The 24833-nt window shown below is 33.4% G+C and overlaps 1 protein-coding gene across 2 annotated transcripts; it reads left to right on the top strand.

The window, feature by feature from the left end:
* Nucleotides 1–18341: 18341 nt before the first annotated feature.
* LOC147409813 (protein unc-13 homolog) lies at nt 18342–23503 on the top strand. Of its 2 annotated transcripts, XM_086431879.1 has the most exons (7): nt 18342–18496; nt 18626–18778; nt 19580–20032; nt 20121–20307; nt 20415–20522; nt 21989–22188; nt 23110–23503. In XM_086431879.1, exons 3-5 carry the CDS (start codon nt 19580–19582, stop codon nt 20465–20467), a joined length of 693 nt encoding a protein of 230 aa, XP_086288005.1. In that variant the 5' UTR covers nt 18342–18496; nt 18626–18778; the 3' UTR covers nt 20468–20522; nt 21989–22188; nt 23110–23503. The 2 variants fall into 2 exon arrangements, with proteins under 2 accessions (XP_086288005.1, XP_086288004.1); XM_086431878.1 differs by lacking the exons at nt 18342–18496; nt 18626–18778 and having other exon boundaries at nt 19437–20032.
* Nucleotides 23504–24833: the final 1330 nt, after the last annotated feature.

Raw genomic sequence — 24833 nt, 5'->3', positions numbered from 1 at the left:
AGTCATCATCTTTTTGTATATATGTCTCCTTACCCCCATCATTTTCAAATCCCATTTGAAAATCTATATGAAAAAACGTTAAAATATTACTAGTCAAATTATTAGTAAAATTGGTGGACTAAAATACAAAAACAAAATAAATATTTGAGAATTAAGATGGAAGACCTTATCATGGCAAGGAAAAGTAATTATTTGGATAAAATTATAAGGGCTACCCACACATAGCCAAATTATTTTATTTTATAAAGGGTAAAAGTTTCAGAATGAATTGATTTTTAGTAAGGATGATCTCTAGGATAAGGAGACCATCCTCATGAACCTTAAATTGTCAATTTATTTTGTAAACCAGTTTGGAAAATCATAAAAATCAAATTAAATCCAAAGCAAAATAAAGAAGGGAGAAATAATCAATTTTTCTGATGAGATTAATTTTCAATTTTTAGATTGAAATGATATTCAAATTCAAAGTTCGTGAGGATGATCTCCTTATCATAGAGATCATCCTCACCAAAAATAAGAATGTCTTTCAATGACACAATGCTGTTATGAGCCATAGACAACCTTATGAGAAATTGGAGATCAAACAATATTTCTTAGCATCCAAGCAATTCAAAAAATCAACATAGTCATATAAAAACTAGATATTGGTGATATTGTAAAACCTCCTCTCCTTGGGTTCACCAATTGGAATTGTACCAGAACCTATGATACAAAGAAAATCACAAATATAAAATAATAAGCTTCCAGCTTTGAAAAGTCTTAAAGTGTGCAACATGAATACTAATGTATGGAATCTACTCTTCTTCTCCACACTTAGAGACAAACTTGAGATATTTTGCAAATGTCATATATGATATATGTATAACTAGCAATAGTAAAATAAAATATAAAGATATCCATTTAACATAACAAAATGCATATATAATGTTTCAACACAATTTTTGGGCCATGGGTCATTCACATTGTATAATAACTACATCAATGAGGAAAATTATAAATAGAGTAAAGGTCTACTATATCTTTACATATATACATACACATTCTTCGCATACTGATAGTTTGATGAATTTCCATCAATATAGATTTAAGGAATGATGAGAAATATAGGTAAATCTAAACTTCGGTGTCAAGGGTCGCAAACTTGTAAGGTGGGAGATTTGTTGAAAATTGAGTTTCCTATTGCTTCTGAGTAGCAGAAAAATAATATGAAATAGGACATTAAAAGCTCATTTCCTTCATTCTTTAATTTTTAACTTTTAACTTTTAACTTTCACTATAGGGTAAGTTGGAAAAAAAAGGTACACAATTCTAATAATCAACTAATAATCAAAATGATGCAATCAAATAACTAAAAAATTCAATTCCCAATTGAATCTCTCTAAAATCTACAATTTCACAATTTGAATTTTTTCTGATGAGATCAATTTTAAAATTTTAGATTGGAATGATATTCAAATTCAAAGATCACCTCAACTGGGTCTGGCATGATATTCAAAATCTCATCCAATTACTAGAATAAATTGACAAGAATATCATTTATTGGTCAGTATTTCTTCTCTTATGTCAAAGTTAATGTATTTTCAACATTCTAATTGATCCATTCCGTGGGTTTTTCAATCAATTTTTTAGTGCATCATTAGGGATGATTGAAATCAAAATTCAACATATTTTCCCTCAAAAAGGAAGAAATCGATATGCTTAGAACTTGAATCTCAAATAATTATTTCTATAAAGAAATATCTAAATAGAGTGAAATAAGATATGACGTAGAAATTACAAATTGACATAAAAGAAGAATAAATCTTTGAGGTACAATCTCATATAAGAAGAGGGATGCATGGAGAGAAGAAAAAGAAACCTGGGCTCTCTTTTAAGCTTGGAATTGGGGCAATTGATATTCCGTTTATTGAAATTTGATTGAGCTCTATCGCTACGCAGAGGGAGGAAAGGGGCTACTCTTCTTCTAGGGTTTCATGAGAGGAAAAACATAGACCACTTTGGAGAAACCTACCAATTGCTCACCAGGGTAATTTTCTGTTAGGCATTTCATGAGAGAGAGGGAGAGGAGAATATGGTTAACCTGACGATCGTCGGAGTTTGGTCAAAGTTGTTGGATCTTATTTTTCGTTCATCGGAGCTTGATCAATGTTGGAGAAAAAGGACTGGCGTTGGTAGATAGAAACCTAAAACAATTCAATATTTTTTTTTCAATGTTGGAGAAGAAGAGTTGGTTTTGGTAGATAGAAACCTAAAACAATTTAGATTTTTTTTTTAGACGTTGTTTAGAATTTAGATGTGTGGGAAAGAGGAGATCTAACATGGTAACTTGCTGATGTGGCAAGTAAATCTTGAGATCCGTGATTGAGATCGTGTGGCTCTAAAACTCATTCGCGTGGTTCTCTCCCACGAACAAGCGTTGGAGAGCCGGCCTCTCTCTCTCTCTCTCTCTCTCTATATATATATATATATATATGGGGACGGTTCGGCAGCCCTAAAGTTTGCCAAGTTTGGTGCCAAAAATCTTTCAAAATATGGGTTAGAAGCTTTGGAATGAGCTCATTTTTTGTGAAGATGATCTCTATAATGAGGAGATCATCCTCACCAAAAGTCAGCCTATTCCAAAACTTCTAACCCCATTAAAAGTGATTTACAAAAAAATGTTTGGCACCAAACTTGACAAACTTTAGGGCTGCCGAGCCGCTCCCTATATATATATATATGGGAAATGTTCAGCACCAAACATTTTGGCAAAACATGGGTTAAAAGTTTTGGAATTGGCTGATTTTTGGTGAGGATGATCTCTAAGGCGAGGAGATCATCATCACCAAAAATCAGCCCATTCCAAAACTTGTTACCCCATCAAAAATGGTTTACAAAAAATGGACGGTCCAAGATTTTTCAACTTGTAAACATGGGGTTAGAAGTTTTTGAATGGGCTGATTTTTGGTGAGGATGGTAGAGATCATCCTCACCAAAAATCAGCCCATTCCATAACTTCTAACCCATGTAGGAAAAAAATGGTTGGCTAAAATGTTGGCCCAAATGTTTGGTGCTGAAGGGGACCCTATATATATGAAATTACAATTCAAATTAATACATAAATAAAAATGACAAGGAAGTTCAAGTGAGCATGCTCGAGACACTTAAAGAAATATTAAAAATAATAATTAGGATAGATTAGTGTAAGAAAACTGAAAGTTAGGCTACCATGACTAACTTAATAAGATTTCAAATCTTACTAAGGGTCGTAGGTGCATATTATGGCATCCAAAAACATGGTTCATTGCCACATGGATGGAGAGCACAAAATTTTAAGAATTTTAAATGATAATGTTTATCTTATTTTTGGTACTCATTAAATTAACGTGTGTTGTGAATATGGGTGTAACTTGGTTTGGTTTGGATCGATTTTCAAATTTACATAGGTCAATTCCACTAAATAATAACTAGAATCGAATAAAATTCTATTGGAACCAAGTCAACTCAAATCGAATTAAAGTCAGTTTGGTTCAATTCGGTTCTGTGGATTACCAATATTCTATAAATAATAAATAAAATCACTTAATTAAAAAAAATAAAAATATAATAAACATGGAATTTCACTCAATAAATTATTAATATATTCATAAAATGTCATTATTTTATCCATAGAAGATGATTAATTTATATAATAACTCCTAAAATAATTCATAATAATAATAATAATAATTATTATTATTATTATTATTATATATAGGGTCCAATTCTTCAGATAGACATGAAAACATACTAAAAAAAAGATGTTCAAAGGCCGTAAGATTCAATCCATTAATCTTGTTTTCAAGTTAAAACGTTTAGTTGTCTTCCATTGTTTACTTTAATGATTTTAAATATTTTCAAATACCTCTTTAACAAATAATTTTGTTTTAAAAAAAATCCCCAACCCAGCATTTCGATCTCTATAAAAATTAAAAATTAAAAATTAAAAAAAATATTCAAACTCTTTCACCTCCCTCTCTCTAGACTTCTAAAAATCGTAAAAGGGCTCTTGAACTCCATTGAAAAAGCAATCTCACATCCATGACAAACAATGGTGAAATCGTAGACACTTTCTCTATGTATTGTACTCTCAATCCCTAAAAAATCAATCAAATTGGGTTCTCATCTTCTTCACTATTTTCTATCTCTTGTACTCTCAAACTCTAAGAAATCAATTAGGTTAAGTTCTTGTCTTCTTCACTATTCTCTTCTTACTGGTATTATTGTTTTTTGTCTTACATTTTTGACATTAGGAAACATTCTCAGCAAGAGTTGATAATAGGATTTGTAGTTGTTAAAAGTAGGAGCTCTGTAAAAGAACTGTGTGAATCTTAAGTACATTGTTATTTGTGAATTACTCGATTTTTAAGTTGAAATTCCAATTTTAAGTTCGATTTCAATCATTATTTTGGAAAATTTTCTTGATTTTGTGAAATCTTAAGTTTTTATGTGAATGGTTGTCACTAACCATTGGAATAATATACTTTTATTGCAGGATGGATCTTTGTGTTCTGTTGATTTATTATTTTGTTTCTTGTTTTACTCTATTCTTTCCTACATTAGTAGTTAATTCAAATTTAGATCAGATTTTTTTTTTTTTTTGTTTTTTTTTTAGCTTCAGAGCTTGTAGTCGGAGAAGTAGTCATAGAGCCGTCAAGTGAGGATCATCTGGTAGGTCATACCGACGACCAGGGTTCGTTATCCGGTGAACATCAGGACTACATCCACTAGGAGTCTGTTCATCACAAGAGACATATATAATTTTTGGGGTTGAGTAATTAGATTCACGTTAGAGTGAAGATTTTTGTAATCTTGTATATTGTAAACTTTCACACTCTGATATACTCATGTATTAGATATTTTTAGTCTTCCGCTGTTATTTTCGTGTTGTCTTTTAATATAATTAGAATTTGTGGTATATTAGATATCGATGCTTTCGAGTTCCGTGAAATGCTAACATAAACAAAGGGGAGTCATGTCCGAATTTCAAGGTGGCCTTGGGATTTGTGTTAGCGTTTGGCGGGACGCCACATTTGCATTCAAATGTTGGTATGCAATTGATACATAGAAATATGGTAGTTCAACCATATTGATTTGATGATGAAGAAGACTGCCTACACAACAAATTAATTGAATAGAATTTTTTGAGACCAATCTATTGTTGGACTACTTTTATATGGATTGAATACTAATTTGTGTTATTTTGGGCAAGCTAAGACATTACTTGGGTATTTGAGAGAGCTTTGACAAAAAGTCTCATCATCGATTGGGTATGAAAATTCCTATTAATAGTTTGAATGTGTTCAATGAGTGATTAGTCTAGCACTCTAGATGGATTGTCACGCATGAAATCCCAATACGAATACTAAGGATTCATCAGTCAGAATCTTGAGATGTGAGGTGAACATACACACAACTTGATAATTGAATAAGAATAATAATATTAAGAGATGAAAAATATACGCAGTAGAAAACTATACTGATTAACTTCAAGATTAGAGTAAAGGAAGCTAAAAGTCAAAAACATGATATATGCAATCCTCAACATCATTACCATACCCAAATATACAAATCCAAAAAAATTATACATTATCTCCCACAGAATTTGGAATCAAAAGATAGATAGCATCTAATCTCCTAAAGTCGTCTTCAAATTGATAGAGGTTGTTAATCATTGACATAACCTTCCAAGGGAACCTCCTCGAATGGCTCCCTGTAAGCAAGCTCCTCAGAAACTAGGCAATCTGAAAGAGGTGAAGGATAGGGTGAGTAACAGGGGAATGTTACTCAACAGGATGAACGTCTTTCTAACGACAAGTCATACATGCACGAGTAATCATCTAAATAGTTAAATCATGTAGATTTTTCATAATGTAATATACAAGAAATTTGTCTAAGCATAATTAGCAAACTATTGTAATAAATCTCCACATATCATCAAAAATAGCATATACAACTTTCAAAAGAAACCGTCTATCAATATTACAATTAAATAAAAGATACATAATATAAACACGGTGGTGTAGTCGTTAAGAGAGTAGAGGATCACACTGATGCAACCACCTTGGCAATAGCAATTCGATATTCCAAACTTCAAATCCGACATGGAATATTTTCATTATAATCTGATTTTGTGACAGGTCTAGCATACCACAGTTGGTCGATCATTTATCCGGCTCAGACTAGTCGTTGACTAAGAACTCAATACTGAGTTCAACTAACAGTGAGGTCGATCGTTTGACGACTACAAACTAATAGTGATCATTAAGCCCAAGAGATCCCTCGCGTCGAAGCCTGTCAAGAGACAATACATGTGAATCCCGCCTACCTCTACACTATACAGAGACTGCCTTTACACACAATATTTCCCAATAAAGAAATAGGAGAAATTCCTAGATCTCAAAAGCTATAATATGCTCTAAGGTATCCCATACTACCAAAGAGCATAAGACATTTAGTACTAATTCTAGATTGACCTGTCACTTCCGGATATAAAGCAACGAATCACTCTTTGTAGATTTTTCCATGATTCTTTTTTGGTAAACAAAATAGTTTGTTTTGTATATAGTTTACTAGTTTCTTTCTATCGAAAGTACAACAAAGTTTAGTAGTGCTCTCCGATGACAACCATCAATAATTTTACCCATAAACAATTTCATTCATCTATCTATCTATCACGGTTTACGTGACGTAGCCACTACGTAGATTGGAGGCATTGTCCCAACAATCAGCCGAGAACATATGTTCTCTTTATCCATCCATCAATTAATCTGTAAATCAAGCATCTAACTTCCTACATATCTATCAATGTATCTTCATTTCTAAAGTTGTTTGAAAATCATAGAACACCAACCAATTCCATTCGATGATTTTAGTTGAGTAGAAAAGTTTGGAAAACACGATAAAATCATTCGATGAGAAAGTTGGAAAAGTTATCAAAATTTAGCTAAGTGTTGAAAAAAGTGATTTTTTAAAGTTGTCAAAATTAAAAATAGGTTTTTACACGTGAAAGCCCTCGACAACATGAGAAAGATCATATAATTTTTATTACTTGATTCGAAGTAAAATTAAAGATATTGCATTTTAAAAATCGGATGAAAACGTTGAAATTTATATTTTGCTCTTGAAATCAAAAATCAGATTTTGATCCTTTGAGTTCGGATCTTGAAATCATTTCCATTGTTCCAAAATAAGAGGTAAAACCTTAATTTCATTAAAAAAATTAAAGTAAATGGAAAGTAAAAAATTAAAGAGGACATTTACTTAAATGTTTTTAATGAAATAAAGGGTGACAAAATCATGTATAAGCAATGAGGAGGGCAACCCAAAAGATAGAAATCAGTTCTGATGAACTGTTTCTATTGATGGCTTTTATAGGCAATGAGGAGGGTAACCCAAAAGACAAAAGTTAGTTCTGATGAACTGTTTATGTCGGTGACTGAAGCTTAGTTCTGTCGGTGGATGTCTGTGGAATCGGCGATTCCTACCGACATAACCGAATTGACGGTGGCAGAAATATGTTTCTATCAGTATGACCAATAGAATGGCTATCTGTGGATGTGAAAGCGCCCTCGATCTGCGAGGTGCGCGGATCCGCTTTGACCCTTGAGGTTTGGGAGTCGCCACCTAGTTATTACAGTCTAGGAACCAAATTGACCCTACAATGGATAAAAAGAACTAATCTACTATAGAAATCTGAATCCGGGGATCATGTTACGGTGTTGGAAGGTGTTAGGTACCAACCCCGCCCAGCCAATGCCGGTCTCTACTTATCCCAAATAGATCTACATTGCTAATGATAAACCTAGATAAAAACAATAATAAAAAATTTACCTTTGATCTACAAAAGTGTTATTCCCTCAGATCTGGTTAGAATGGCTCCTTGTATCGTATTCCTTACTTCGTTCTATCTCCGGATCTGATTCCTGATCTCCGAGGTAAGGTATCTCCTTCTTGGATCCGAGTGCTTCAAATTTGTTGTGAATTTTTGGGATGTTTTTGAGAGGTTTTTGGGTGTTTTTTAGGCTAAAATTGGAGTAGGGGTGTTAGGGAAGGAGTTGGGGCTCCAAAATTAGGGTTTTGGGGAGGTTATGGATGCTTCTTTACCTACTTTTCCTAAGGTTTTTTCTTTGATACGAAAATAGGGTGTGGAGGCTCCTATTTATAAAGTTTTTAGAAGCATTAGGGTTTGATTAGGGTTTCTTTTAGGGTTTTGACTTAGTCTTTAGGGTTTTAGGGTTTTGACTTTAGTCTTATGAGATTGACTTGATTAGTTTAGATTAGGGTTTTAATTTAGGGTTTTGACCTTAGTCTTATGAGATTGACTTGATTAGTTTAGATTAGGGTCTTGATTTTAGTCTTATGAGATTGACTTGATTAGTTTAGATTAGGGTTTTGATTTAGGGTTTTGACTTTAGTCTTATGAGATTGACTTTAATACTTGACTCTAGTCTTACTTAATTGACTTTAATTTTGACTTTAGTCTTATTTGATTGACTTTAATATCTTAAATTTAGTCTTGCTTGATAGACTTTAAATTTTTGGAGAACCCCCCTGTATTATATCTTTGATTCTTTGGACCCCCAAATGGAGAGGTCATTAAAGAAATATCTTGCGAACCATCAACAATTTTTCTTGAAAGCCTGATTAATCAATATTTTAGTTTAAATTTTATAATTAATTTTATTAATGTTTCACTTTACATTATTTAATAATTTATTTATTAATTTTAAAATTTTTAATTATTAAAATTATGAAATTACCATTTTGTCCTCGGAGAGGATTTTTTACGTTTTAAGTCGTTTTTCAATGTTCCAGGATGTTTTGAAATCAGTTTTTCGTAAGGAATTCAATGGGAATGTTGGTTTTTGTCATTTATAAAAAATTTTGTGTGAAATGGTTGTGAATTTTATGAGGGGTATTTTCGTAATTTGGTCATTTTTAGTGATTTTTATCGTGAAGCTTCTTTTTGGTTTGCAGGATGATGACTTCTATGTTTCTGGGATAGTATTTTCCTAGCGTAGCGTGGTTTTTAAGTTTTGTCAGTTCGAGATACCTCATCTGGATTTCTGAAACATATCTGGTAACAAAATAAAGCATTGGAATAGACATCCATCATTGGGAACCTTTGCGATCGGGTTGACGACTTGATTAATCAGGCGTATGCAAAAATGGGGTGTCTACAGGATGTTAGTTCCATCGATAATACCTGCCGACAACACTGAATCATTCGTGAATTCTCGACTTTTCGAATACTTTTTCGAGTTCCTCTTTCGCTCTTCAAATACTTCGACCCACTCATGAAACTAAGGTTAAAAATTGGTAAAAACATGATAAATCTCTATTCCTAACATGAATTTATTAACATTATATTCTATTGAGGATATCATACAACTTGAGGGTAGAAGGGAAGGCATCCTACTTTTATAACTTTCCCCAATTGATTGGAGGCAAAGAGTGGCACGAAGGTCAAGGTTGGTGAGCTTGAATGCGATATGCTTGGATGGTTGCCTATTCTTAGAGACAATATTCCTCTCCTTCTTATGATGAAGAACAATCCTATCCCAAGTGAATGAACCCTCGAGTGGGATGAGTCGAAACCTACTTGCTGATTTTTGGTGAGAAACGAAGAGAACGAAAAAAGAAGTTAGGTCTAAAGACCGTGAGCTTGTAGAGCTCGACGTCGTCTTCAACTCCTTATTTGTTGTCGAGATCCAACGATCACTCAATGTCGAAGAATCTAGAAGGGAAAAAGGGTGGAAACCCTTGGTTCTCTAAGAGCTAGGGATTGGGGTTATTAAAGAGAAAGAAAAGTAAAGAATAAGAAATCAAATTTTCTTTTATTTTAGACTTGAGGGCAAAGTTGGTAATTTCACATTGTTTCTATTTTTGATGATAACTTGACTTCCCGAACTCGGAATTTGGCAAATAAATACTCCATTCCCTTTAATTTTTTGCCATGGACCTAATGGTGTATTCAAAAAAAAATTTCAAATTCTCACTCCATCACGAATTCACTATTTTTGGATCCCACTTAATACGAAATTCGAGGATTTTCATGACTTTTCCATCTGAACTTGAATTTGAGTATACTGATAGGCTAAAATATGTTTCTCGACCATTTTAAATTCAATGAAAAAGTTAGATTTCATTAAAAATGAACTGAATAGAATATGGGTATTTTATCTTAATCTTCTATCAAAAAAATTTCTCGAGATTTGAATACTTGATTTCCTCGAGATCTGAATTAGAAACTCGAGGTATTACATGGATAATGGTATGAAAGCTAGCTGGAGGTTTGTCCAATCTAACATTGAAATTAGTTCAAATTTGAACTAATGTAATTTATCCAATTAGTTCATCTAATTATTGTCACTTATGCATAATAACAAATTGTCTATTTCTAGGTGTACATAGAGAATAAAAAGGCTCTAAGTTGCTTTCGAAGGGTGTAGTACAGATCTTGAGAGGAGTGTTAAAGATTTGTAAATTAATACAGTAGAGTTTTTTTCAAAACAATTTTATCATATGAGAAGGTTGAAAGGTGTTTTCTTGAAGATCAATGTGCTTGCCATGCAATCAAAAATCAATACATTAAAGTACAATTGAATCTACATAAAAGAAAAATCATAAGGATGCAAGAGACTAAACCACCTTGCTATTTTCTTTTCTTGTCTTCATGTTTCTAATTTTTTTTTTTTTTTTAAATTCATCTTCTACATGTCGCAAGTCATACAATTGGTCTTACAATGCGTTCTCTTAATTTGCACTTTTATCAATCTTTAATTTAGATCTTCTACGTTCTTACAACAATAACTACTACATTGTGTCAATTCAATGGAGATAGTTTTAATAGAAGTACATGGCTTGAATGGATTTGTACTAATGTTCTTAGAGTTTTTCTCCTGATTATTTCTTATTTAACTATTTGTTCCTTAATATATAATTTCATAAAAACACAATTTAGGATGTTGAGTCATGTAGTTATGATTGATTGATTCAATCTCCTATTATTTCATTTAAATTAAACAATTACCCATCAAGTGATTTTGTGAGTTTGAGTTGTCTATGGGGTAGAGAATTTGTGTTTTTTTTTTTTTTTTTTGGTTTTTTTACTTATAACTAAATTGATGGATTGTTGGGTTCTTAGAGACCCTGGGGATTTTATTATTGACTTCCTTCACATTGTGATTCCTAATATCCTTTTTTTTATACATGAATTGGGTATTCTTCTTTGCATAAATCAAGTTGTATTTTGTGAATTGGAAAACTTCCATTTGTTGTATAATAAGTAGTTTCGCAGAAGAAACATGGGTGATCCTTTGTGATACAACCAATATTCTTTACTATTTTGTGAGTTTTAATTTGGGTTTTGTGATTTTTGTTATTTTTTATTTTCTTATTTTGGAAACCTTGACAAATAATTTGTTTTGAACTTACATGTTTTACTTTCAGAATGACTAGATTTTATGTCGTTTTCATACGACGAAGGACTGGTATTTTTACTACTTGACAAGAATGTCATAGATATGTAAATGGCTACCGACTGACAACCGAGGGGTTTAGTTAAGAGTAATGAAAATCTTTCTTGGGGAAAGGATAGACTTTTATTAAAACATTTCTTTACCTGCCTGGGCGAAACATTTGGAAATGTGATAGGATCATCAACAAATCTTTTCTTTGAAATTTATAAATTTTTTTCCTTAGTAATATAGCAACTCTTGCAAAGTAAAAAATGAATTATATACCAATCTAATTGTACAAAATCATAAGAGTTCAACTTAAAGGTTTTAGCTTTCCTTGTGCAAAGGATTTTGTTGGGGTTTATAGGATCTACTGGAAAAATGGGTAAAATGCAAACAAAAGTCAATCAAGGAATTGAAGCTTAAGCCATTTCTCATATAGAAGCAATTGCATACTTGATTTTAATTTTAATGGAAAATATTTTTTTTTTTTATGAAAATGGACCATACTAATGAAACCTCATTAAACAAAAAAAAAATGGACAATACTTAAAAGTCAATACATAATTAACCTTTAAAAAGTATATATAAAAAAAAAATTGCAAATTTCCACAAACAAATATCTCCGAGGTAAGGGCATATACTCCCCAATACAAACAACAAAATATGCATTCTAGTCCTATAAATTTACTCCTAATCCAAAGACGAAACAGATTGTGTTGGCTATAATTATCCCACTACCAACTTCATTCATTGATGATGGTTTTGACATCTTCCATAAACTTTCCGCAAGAACCTCATTCATCATTCCTTCCACACAGTAAATCACACTTCAATTCACCCGAAAAATAAAAGGATTTCAACTGTGAAAACATGGAATCCAATTGATGGGATTTCTTCTTATTCAAATATCCTTCTTAACCATAATCACTTAGAAACGCAACCAAAAAAGTGTAGAGAGTGAATAAGGGTTCGATCTTTACAATTTCCTAGAGTTCATGAATCCTTCCTGACGATGACCCAAACTAATTGACTTTCAAGTTCTGTAGGAGTCGAGAAGAGTCAAAAAGATGAGAATCCAACTTGACACTGGTTCGAGGGTACGAGAGATAAAGAAGAGTAAAAAAGATAAGAACCCAACCTAGCTAATTGATTTCTTAGAGTTCGAGAGTTCTAGAAATAGAGAACATTTTAGAAGATGAGAACCAAACCTGATTGATTTCTTAGGGTTCGAGAGTACGAGAGATAGAAAAAGTACCCACGATTTCACCACCATCCATGGTGGATGTGAGATCAATTTTTCAATGTTGTCTTAAGGTTCTCCTTGTAGCTGAGAGAAAGAGAAAGTTTAGAAACAATATCAATTTCAATGTTACTTCGCATCGCATCTCGATGAAAAGCATTTATGGTTTTATAGACACATCCAGGCCAGCAATGTCTGAAACGATGTCAATTTCAATGTTACTAAAGCATTTTCCCTCTTAATAATACATCTCCAACTTTATTATTTTTCTTCGTTTACCCTCTTAACTTCTAAGATTTGTAATAATACTCTTTCAACTTAATTATTTTTTTCATTTTTACTCCTCTTAGGCCTAAAAAAGATTTATGTACCATAGGCACGAGCAAACTCTAGTCTAGAAATAAAATGTCCTATTGTTGACCATATTTTATATAATTATGATATAAAATATTACAAATATTTAAGCCCAAAGCAAGAAAAAATAAAAATTACAAAAAAATAAAAATTACCCAACTTATTTTGTGAATTATATTTCCCAATTTTTTGGTACTAATTCGAACTACGATTCAAACAAGTTCACGACATGATTCATAATGAGTTCGTAAGATAAAGCAAATACAAATCCATCAAATTTTGATTGGGTTTTGTGAACCAACCAAAATTTATTAGATTATTTTCATTGTTTATATTTAGAATTTGGATTATTATATTTATTTATTTTTATTTTACTTAAAATCTTTTAACATTATAATTGTACATATAAATTGTATACTTGAATTATATATATACACAAATGAACCAAACTAGGGAACTGTTTAAGGGAACCAAAGAAAACCAATAAATGAATTATCTCTACCTACCCCTATGAACTAGGTTCATTCTAGAGTGGCAAACCACGAACCTAATGTAACAATCTGAAAACTTAAGTCGTATCTCGAGGAAATTGAAATCTTGAATTCTAGGATTTTTTATATAATGAGATTTATTGATTTTAATTTATAAATTTTTTAGAAAATCTAACTTCGCCAATAGATTCAAAATAGTTGAAAAACATACTTTAGCCTCTATGCATGCATCAATCAGAGGTCAGACGAAAAGGTTGTCAAATAATAAAATTGCGAGTCAAGTTTGTACGTAAAAAGGGGAATGATTGTTGAAATTAGAATTTGGAAAATCCAATCACACACCATTAGACCTGTTGCAAAAAATTATTAAAAGTAGAGTATAAGTTTGTGAAATTTCGAGTCCCGAGCGTCGAATCAGTACAAAAGGATAAAACAAATACAAAAAATACATGTGTATCTCTAGGACACTATAGATACTAATACTTATGAGAATTTCAGAATTTCTCTCTTTCTCTTCTCTTCTCTTCAAAAAAAAAAAAAAAAACCTAGCCTCCATTCACCTTCTACCTCGGGTATCATATCCATAGAATCTCCATTGGGATTCAGAGTAGAAGAGAAAGTGTTCAGCTCGTCACAAGCTTCGAGGGGAACTAAATAAGTAAAGCTTTCAACAAATTTTCAAAGTGAGACATCTAACTCAATTCGACCCATAGCAGATTTCACAGCTTTTATAGTTTGGATCTAAGGTAGGGCACTTCTAGATCTTTCTAATAGTCGGAGTTTTTGTTGCATCTAAGTTTTTTATTTAAAACCTAAATTTTTTATTAAAAATTAGGGAAAAATGATACTTTTACAAAAATTATGTTTTGAATATATTATTTGATGTTTTAAGGATGAATCTATGTTTAAAAATGATTTTTGGATGTTTGGTTGAGTCAATTTGATTCATCCTGGAGTGATCTTCTTCAATTTGATTTCTTCCCAAATGTAGAAATCATCTAGCGAAATAAATAATTGTTCAACTCTTATTTTCTATCAGGAACCAAAGTTGACACTCTGTAAAGCTCCATGTATTGAAATAACCTTGGTTTTCCTATTCTTATTATAATAATAATTATTTTTATTATTCTTAGGATAATGCTGATGTAACATTGAAATGTACATCGTGGGGGACATTTCTGATGTGGATCTGTGTCAAAACCATAAATGATTTTCATCAATATAAAAATATATTGATGAAAATCATTTATGGCTCTGGCACACATCGATGTCATAAATGTCCCCCCACGATGTACATTTTAATGTTACTCCAGCACAACTCTTATTATTATTGTTGTTGTTGTTGTTTGTAACATTATTACATCATATTAACAACTATCAACAAGCACAAGGATAATTGTAGAACAAAAATTCATGAGAGGAAATTAGTTCTAAGCAAATAAAATAAAATAGTCTCTAAACCATTTGAAGATTGATTTGCTTCACGAGATAGAAGATATTGTAAATTTTCTGGCATATTAATTGGATCTAGTGGGAAAAAATTTGCAGTTCTTGTTGTCACTGATGGAAATTGGAACAATCTTGTGATTGCAAGTGAAACACTTGTTCTTGTTGATTTTTGGGCACCATGGTGTGGACCATGTAGGATGATAGCACCCGTGATGGAGGAATTGGTGAAACAATATGCTGGGAAGATTGTGTGCTACAAGCTCAACACCGATGATTGTCCAACAATTGCAACACAATATGGGATCAGGAGCATTCCCACTGTTTTATTTTTCAAGAATGGAGAGAAGAAAGAGAGTGTGATTAGTGCTGTGCCCAAGTCTACCTTGACTGCAACTATAGAGAAATATTTGGAAATGTGAAGGAAGCAAAAAAAAGACATTTCTGTGCTGCATTAAAACAACTATTATTTACATTGTTGTAATTAAGGGATTTCTTCATGTATCTTTACTAAATATTAGTTGTGTACATCTCTTTAGACTACAAGCTTTTTGGCCTTTTTTTTTTTCCAAATAAAAAATAGAAGTATTATATTAAGTACCCGTTCGGATCCATTTCTAGATTTTGCCTATCGTTATCCTCAGATGTGATAACAAGCTTTAACAGGAAAAAAAAAAAAGGGTTTTAATGAAGAAACAGCTTCAGGTTTCGCCATTTTGCCTAGAAGCACAATCTGGAGAAGCAGCGTAGCATTTCCAATGTATGGCTGCAGCATAACAACTATTAGTTAATTGTTTTAATTTAGGAATTCTTCATGCATCTGTAATATAAACTCATGCACATACCTTGAGATTGCAACTAGTGATAGGGGTTTGCTCCCTCTGGTTGTGTGCTCAAAACTGGGTAGCCTAGTTCTGATTTACAAACTTGCACGTTGGGAAACTTCCATTGGTTTGGAAAGGACCCTACGTTATTAAAAAAAAAAGGAAAATTGTTTTCAAACAATAGAAGCATGATATTAGGTACACGTGGATGTTATTTACATTGTTGTAGATCAGGAATTTATTTGTATTTCTACTGCTTTTGAGAAGAAAAAATACAGGATTTTTACAAGAGGGCATTTTTCACAGGTGTATAGGAGAAGACAGAGGTCAAGGGACATGCCATCTCAAAACTTGCAGAATCAACAAGGATGAGCCAAATAAAATTATTTAAATATATTTTTTAACATTTAAAATAAATGAAATATTTATTTGTTGTTCTCAACAAAATTATTCGCCAAGTTTAGTCAATGAGTTGATCCCATCGAAATAAGGGATCAACTCAACCAAATTTCATCATACGAGTTTTAAAATCAGGCTCTAACATCGTAGTGGTAAATTTTCTTGGAAATCTGTAGAAATATCTTGCCAGTTCCAAACACACAACAAGAGGGAGCAAACCTGTCATTTGTTTAACTTAAATTATGATATGTTGGGAGAGTAAAACGACCCGAAATCCCAGGAGCTAATCCAAAATCACCTACTCGATTGACAGGCATAGCTTTTGTAGCTGCTTTATCTGCCTGAAGTCGTGTAAACCAGAAATGAATTAACAAATATGAAGCAAGACCTACTCCCTCCCATCCCAGGAATAATTGAAGAGAGTTATCTCCAGTCACCAACATTGGCATAAAAAAAGTAGGAATGGATAAATAACACATAAATCGAGGGCTATGCGGATCCTCGGACATATATGAAATGGAATAAAGATGGACCAAGCTACTTATGGATGTAACCACAATTAACATCACTACGGTCGGGCTATCGAACACGGGGTCAGAAGTGAATTACGAGTCGGACCAATCTGCGAATTGAGGAAGGTTTGCCATCACATGGCTCACCAACTTGATAATCCGCAGGAACGTGTTCATTTCTATTTCATCTTACTGTCTCTTTCTAATCTTCTATCTTATAATATGGCATGTTTAATGATTGTCCAATATTCATCTTTATAAAAACAGGTCTTGTTTTATTGTCATCTTATAAGATTAAATTTTATATTCCTAGATCTAGTGGGAGGGAGCACTCATGAGGGGGGGAGGGGGCACTCATGATTGGAGTCCCTAGATCTAGTGATTTATGCAATGCAACAAACAAGAAAGTAATCAAGAAACACAAGATTTACGTGGTTCGGCAAGATTGACCGAAGTCCACGGACGATGATGAGATCCTTTCACTATTTCTGTCAAAACAAGGTTACGATCTCTCACTTACACCTTTGGAAAAATTGAAAAATCTCCCTCATAGAAAAACCCTAAAACAAGTCGGTTCCTGACCTGCATGTAGGGAAACTTTTGCGGGGTCGAGGGTTGCGACCATGGGGACTAGTCCCATCCCAGAAGGGTTTTTCATTTTCAAAAACAGATTGGCTATGAATATATAGTTTGTGCAAAAAGACAAAATCCTTGCACGGGGAAAAGTTACCCAAAAATATGATTGAACCCACGGAATCCCTCTTGGTATATTCTTCCAATATAATACGACCAACAAAATAGAAGGCACGAACATAACAGTAAAGCTGCTTTTCCATCTCTAATATTTATCATGAATTCACAGTGTTTTTACGTGCAGTGTTTTGGTTTTAGGCACATCAATGTCATACAGATTGAGCCATATACCTCACCTTGACATTGTAAAGATTGAGCCTCAAGGCATTGGCATAAGCTTTCTCGTATTACTTTTTAAATGAAAAATAAATAATAAATCGAGAAATTTGTAGAAAAGTTATAAATAAATAAAAAAAACATCTCGGTCTTTAGGGAAAAGAAATACAATTATAGATTAATAAAAACATAATCAGTGAGTGTTGGACTCATGTGAGGGTTTCAGAAAAAGGACACATTGGCTGATCATTGTACCATCAAACAGGCTGTGGATGCTTTCAAGGAATAATGGATAAGAATCATAGACACCACCTAGTTTTATTTTCCTGGAACTGAAATATGACTCCACAAGAGGATAATGGTATGGGTCCAGGGACCAGATTATGGAAATGGAAGGTGTCAAGACATTCAATCCCACTACAAAAAAAATGTAAAATTAGAACAGAAGGGTAAAACGGTATTAAGCCGTTTTTATTAAAAAATGGTATTAAACCGTTTTATTTTTAAAAACCGTTTTATCCAACCCATATTCGTTTATTTAGATGGAACGAAAGTCCGATCCATCACTCTCAGCCGTCTCTCTCACTCTCTCTCTCGTCTCTCTCGCACTCTCATCTCTGATCTCAGTCGCTCTCTCGCTCTCTCGTCTGTCGCTCTCTGGTCGCTCTCTCGTCTGTCGCTCTCTCGTCTGTCGCAATCGATCGTCTCTTTGATCTCGTCTCTCTCTCAATCGATCGTCTTTCTCTCAATCAATCGTCTCTCTGTTTCAACTTTCAAGCGAAGACGCCATGAGAGGACCTCCGAAAGGCTCTATCGCTCACAAGAAGCTTAATCCAGCGTAAGATCTGCTTCATGTTCTTCTAATGTTTCGATTTTTCTAGTTTTTCTTCTCTCTCTTTCGTTTCGATTTCATGTTCTTCGTTTTCTAATTCTCTGGTTTTAATTGATATCGTCTCTCTGATCTCAGTCGCGCTCTCGTCTCTCTCGATCTCATCTCTCTCTCGCTTAGTCGCTAGCTCGGTCGTCTTTCTCGCTCAGTCGCTCGCTTGATCTCAGCCGTTCTCGCTCGATCTCATCTCTCTCTTGCTCAGTCGCTCGCTCAATCGATTTCTCGGACTAGGTACTATCTCTAATCTCTCTTTTATTTATATAGATTATATTAGGGATTTGGATTGAAGATTTAGGTTTTTAGATGTGATTAAACATAGTTTTGTTTATTCTATTATCTCACAGTTCTGAGAAAAGGAAAGAAAGAAAGATAGCAGATTTACAACTGTCAAACCATAAATACCAAGCAATTTTGCATAAAAAATACAAAGAAAGTGTCATTTGTGCGTGGAAAAAATATTAGCAAAAGGGCTAAGTGGTTAAATTAGAAAAAATCAGTTGGGTGGTTCAAGACAGAGACCAAACATGCCATTCTTTAGCAGAAAAAAATAGTAGTTATCAAAGGAGCAATATTGCTCAAAGAAAGATTAAGGATCACAAGAAATGTAAAATTCACATATGAAAGCTACATAACTAATGCCATTGAGTATATAAGGTGCAATGTTAACGCTAATAAAGAATGAAGCATATTATCGAATGCCTTATTGAGGTTCACTTCACTCATATCTAAGTAATTGCATAGAAGGAAGGCCATAAAGCTATTGGAGACTCTAACCATCTAATTCGAAATAGCCAAGATATGATTATTGAATATTATATGGATTGCTTACCAACAAAAATTATTTGAGAGAAACTCTTAAGATGCATTAGATGAGGTCCATCCTTGCTAGGTCTTGTATGCCCCAGTAGAATCCACTCAAGGAATGCATTCCTTGAGAAATGCATTTGCCAAGGTCCGTATTTTAGTGTCGTTACCATGGTTGGACTCTTCATTCGCTTTTTTTGTTTTTTTAAATGTCTCTATGATCAACAGATGTTAGAAAAAGGAGCAAGTAGAATGACCATTGAAGTAGAAGAAGATGCAAGTGAGGCTCTCCTTCTCTTAGCTAAAGAAACAGAAGAATTGGCCATGAAAGAAAAGGAAAGCTTCAGTCCCATACTCAAGAAATGGCACCCAATTGCAACTGGAGTTGCCGCCATGACTCTTCACATCTGCTATGGAGCAGTTTTAAAACAATATTTAATGGGGGTGTCCATGTTAAAAAATGAGGTGATTGGGGTCTTACAGAGAGCAAGAAAGCTAGAAAAGATTTTAGTTCAAATGGTGGTAGAAGACTCTGTTGATTGTGAAGATGGAGGCAAGGCAGTCGTAAGGGAGATGGTGCCTTATGAAGTTGATTCGATTACCTTGGGACTTGTTAAAACAGGGATTGATGAGAGGTTGAAGAGAGTGAAGGGTTGTCTTGATAGAGCTAAAGAAACTGAGGTACATTCAATTACTCAACAAACCATCTCTCTCAAGTCTCAACAAAGTAAATGCATCAAAACCTCATTAATTGAAATTTGTGTTTCAGACATGGAATCCGAAATCCAAAACAGAACCGTATGCTCCATCTGCTGTGGAGATGATGATGCTGGCCGAGGAAACGGTGAATGAATTCTTTGAAATCCCGATTGGCATTGCTGATGATTTAGTTCAAGATCTCGCAGATGGCTTAGAACTTCTCTTCCAAGATTACACTTCCTTTGTTTCTTCATGTGGTAAGATATGTCCTATTCAATCATTTTCGACATTGTTGTTCTCTGTATTATTTTTACTTGAACTTCTTTTTCCTAACAATTACAATGATCTCTTAATGTTCTCCAAGGATCAAAACAACGAGTCTCTCTCTGTTCACTCACATCAGAGGAAGCAAACTGAAAGCTTGCCATGAATGTGCAAGATGGAGAGAGGTCCACAATTAAATCGATTCAAGGTACAACTAACTTCTGTCTTACTATTTTCCTTCAATTCATTTTGCTAATAATTATTTAGTGGGGGCAGTATCACTAATACTTCTCTTTTCTTCTTTCGGAATCCAATTGAGACTGAAAGGTTAACTGATGATGATCGTGTTTAATAGTATTTTCATTAGTTGGATTTCAAAGGGAAATATCCCTATTGTTTATATTTTTTCTTAATTTCCTTTTCTTGGCAGAACTAAGAATGAGAAGGTTCTAGGGAGTTTTACTGTGTCCATGTGAAGTGTTTTAATAATGTCTTTTACCTTATGTTAATTCTGAATGTTTATCATCCACTAAAGGACTGAATCCTTTGGGCCATTATGCATGTCTTTCCCTGTGGCCCTTGGTGGTGATATGGAAGGAGTACTTTCTTGTGCTGAAAGAACTAGATCTCTTGAGTGAACTGATATTCAATATGAAGGTCCACTTGGTTGGGGTACCACAAGAAATATAAAGTCAAGATGTGCTACAAGTTACATAATTCTGATCTATTTATAATTTTATGCTTAGGTTGGAAGGAGTGTGTCCAAATTACATAATTCTGATCTATTTAGAACTTGATTATGGATTAATGTTGCCTATCCAGGTAGTTTGGGTCAGATATAAATGATGATGACGATGCTGATATTGCATTATCGGAAAAGCCCACAAGTGTATAGAGTTGCTAGTTACAGCCCTATGTCTAGTTCTCAATAGTTCTGTAATGTCATCAATGCATATAGTTGCTAATTACTGGAGAAAAAAATTCATCCAGTTGCTTTGATTATTTGGTATATCCTGTATAAGTTTGGTGTTTTAGTCGTATATCAGTTTTTTAGGCCCGTACCTATATGAGCTATTTGTTTGTTCTTTGTAGTCCAGAACAGTAGATTGTTGGCATGCTTGTATGTTAATTTTAGTAATCCTTATCTATAGTTTATCTAAGGATTAAAAATGGTTTAGTTCACTACTTAGTACACGCCATGCAGTTTCTTTGCATATCTTACACATTTCCAGTGTAGTATTCACATTTCTAAATTTACAAATGTTTGGCATCAAACATGTTTTTTTCTTCAACAAATCAGTTGAGTTAGGCTTAGACCCATAGCTCAGTTGGTTTGACACATCACAAAGCAACTTTGAGGTCGTGGGTTTAAGTCGAGCCTACCCACCAAAAAAATAAAACGATGCAGGCAAGTTACTGGTTCTCTTGAATGCTCATAGCAAACATACTCAACCATAGCTCAGTTGGTTTGATACATTGCAAAGCAACTTTGAGGTTGTGGGTTCAAGTTAAGCTTACTCACCAAAAAAATACAACGATGCAGTCAGTTACTGTTTCTCTTGAATGCTCATAGCAAACATACTTAGAAATGTAAAAAATAAAAAATAACATAAAATTAGATGTAACCAAAGCTTAAACTAGAGATATCTGACATCCTCTTGGATACATAAATAGATTTACAGGGAATCAAGTGGGACTGCCTCCATCGACGACACAGGTTATGGAGATCCAGAACAGAAGGCAGAAGCAATGGCATTTCGACGAGCTTGTGCACATCTCGGGCTTGGGCTTCATCTTTATCACGAAGATATGTCATAGTAAAACAAAACTGTATTCGACGGATGCATTATTGGTTTTTACCATTTGGACTCTTGGTAAGGCCAAATTTTGAGTGAAGTTTTGTTGCATGTAGTTTGTCTTCTTAAAGTTCTAATTCTTGTATGTATTCTAGCTCACATATATCATTTTGTTTTGGAGAAACTAACTTTTGATCTTAGAACACTAGAATACTTATCTTTTATGACTAACTTATTCTTCCTAATAAGCAAGCAAGTTAATGGTTAATAATAAGTAGGTGAAGTCGGGTTTCAGTCTACAAATACTGGGTACTGAATTTAGGGATGGATGGCCCTTTGTTTACTTTCTTGAACTCTTTTCACATGAAGACTTTCATTCATTCATCTTTTCTATTTTCGTATTCTTTGTCGTGTCAAGTTAGAATACGTATGTTTCGTCTCCTTATCATCAGACCCCAGTCCTTTAAAATTGACTTTTTGGAGAGGATGATGACACCTTTCTTCCCCATTAATTACTAATAGCTAATCCTATTGTTTATTAAAAGAAAAGTGGTAGGTTTGCACGTGCGACTTTTGTGCACATCATTGATGGTTGTGAAATGGGAATTATAGGAAATATTCATATTAATGTTTTATATATTATTGAAGGAAATTCATATTAATGTAAATGAAAACTTTATATTTAAATATAATACTTGATGGTTAAGTTGGACTTGAACCCATGACCTTAAAGTTGTTTTGCAATGGGTGGCACTAAGCCCAATTTTATGAAAGTTATTTTAAATCAGTGCTTTGTTTGCGTCTCTAATCTATATAGTTGAGTTGTGTCTCTCATGTTTCTTAGCATTCTTGTGTTGTTTTTGTGCTCATATGTAATTTTCTTAGATGGATTCTTTTTGTTCTTTATTTGCTGTATGCCTGTATCAGTAATAGATTTCATCTTTTCTTCTTGGGGATATGTGTGAGTACTAGTTAAGTTGTGTCTCTCATGTTTCATAGGTGAATGATGGAGAATCAGAGTGATTCCACACATTTTTCTCGGAGTCTAAAGGATCCCAAAGCTTCAAACCCAAAGTTGAATCTGGTTCGTTAACTTGAATACATAGATGAAGTGAAGATGGCTTCAAGATCCTGTTTTTATTAATAGATGTAGATTTCCCATCTTGAAACCTTTTTTCTTTATTATTATCTCAAAGAGGAAGAGTAAGAGGGACCTTTTTGTCTAAATTACCACTTTGTTGTTTCTTGTGGTTGGGGACTTCATTTTCTTTGTTGTCGAATGGGATGATGATTTAAGCGTAATTGATTTGGATTTGTAAATTATGACTCATTGCAACTCTTTTAGTATATAAATTAATGTGATAGAGAACCTTGATGTTCTCTATTTGGATTTATTTTAACCGTGGCTAATAGGCAAGCAGCAAAATAATAATAATAATAATAATTTTAGATATCAATTTATAACAATTTTAGATATCGGTTTATAATTGATTTCTAAAGTCTCGGACGTAGGACATCAGTTCTATAAAATCCGATGTCTCAAATCTTTTTGGGTAACTCTGCTGTGTTATATAAAAGACAGATTAGGAACGGTTTTAAGCCGTTCCAAATTCCGAGATCTGGAACGGTTTGTAACCGTTCCAAATCATGAAATATAGAACGGCTTTCGGCCGTTTAACCTCATTAACGACGCCTCGATTAAAGACGGTCTGCAAGCCGTTTCATAGTGGCTTAGGAACGGTAATAAACCGTTCCTAATTGCCATATTTGTTGTAGTGTCCCAGCTGATAAAGTTGTGTCTCTACAAATATCCATGAGCTTTAAATAGTTAAATTGGCCTAATTGACAATTGATAACAAGTTAGATTGAATGAAATATGCATGATATGGTAATTAAAATGTAGACTTACATTAGAACATAAAAGGGAATTAAAATTCGAATTGTAGCAGAAAATCTAAATTTTTGGAATCCTATCCTGATTGGTGCAGTTGATTGATAATCAATGCCACATCGCCTGTTGATTGGCTTGTTAAAATATGACTGAACCTAATGCAGTGCAAAAAATTCTGAAATTTGAGTTTTTAAAGCCTACATTCGATCTCTAAGCTTCTTATCTTACATATCAAATCTCTATAAGTATGAAATCACAAAGAGGATTATAAAACTAGTCCATTCTAACATCTGAAGGTCAAAATTTGGTATTTAGTCCTTGGTTGACATGTGTCATTTAGGGATATGAGTATGCCAGAAATTATACCATTGTCATATGGATGCTTGAACTTGTGTATCCCTAGGTCTGTCAACACTAGGTCAGACAGCACCAGGTCAACCAACAGAAGGTCGTTATGATTTCTTGGATCAATTGTCAATATTGTGCCCTTAATCAGTTGCAGATCCATGAGTGCAGTAGATGATAGAATGTGCTAAATCGGTGGTCGATATTTTTTTGTTGATCAACACCATAGTAGGAAACCAAAAAAATTATAGGTTCCATTTATTTATGGATTTTAATGTGTTTTCCAGTTCTGATGTAGTTCCAGCACACATATATAATTCTAAAGGGAGTTCTTAATCATGAATAGCTAATCCAATTCCATATTCTACTTTGCTCATTCCATATATTTGTAGGCTGTTTGTGTAGTAATAAAAAAATCATAATTGTTGAGTGGAATTGTATTCTTAACATCCTCTAATCGTAACTTGATTTCCATGCTATTATCAAG

The sequence above is a fragment of the Akebia trifoliata genome, chromosome 2 (assembly GCF_017979445.1).
Source record: "Akebia trifoliata isolate Shusen 1 chromosome 2, ASM1797944v1, whole genome shotgun sequence".
Classification (NCBI taxonomy): domain Eukaryota; kingdom Viridiplantae; phylum Streptophyta; class Magnoliopsida; order Ranunculales; family Lardizabalaceae; genus Akebia; species Akebia trifoliata.
The sequence above is the reverse complement of the archived record's forward strand: the minus strand, read 5'-3'. Positions and strand labels throughout refer to the sequence as shown.

What these genes read in the sequence shown, in the direction of transcription:
- LOC147409813 (XM_086431878.1), top strand. Translation starts at nt 19,523, where the DNA reads ATGGTTGGACTCTTCATTCGCTTTTTTTGTTTTTTTAAATGTCTCTAT. An exon ending in ATAGAGCTAAAGAAACTGAG is followed by an intron (nt 20,033 to 20,120) that starts GTACATTCAATT and finishes TTTGTGTTTCAG; the next exon opens with ACATGGAATCCGAAATCCAA. An exon ending in TTCCTTTGTTTCTTCATGTG is followed by an intron (nt 20,308 to 20,414) that starts GTAAGATATGTC and finishes ATGTTCTCCAAG; the next exon opens with GATCAAAACAACGAGTCTCT.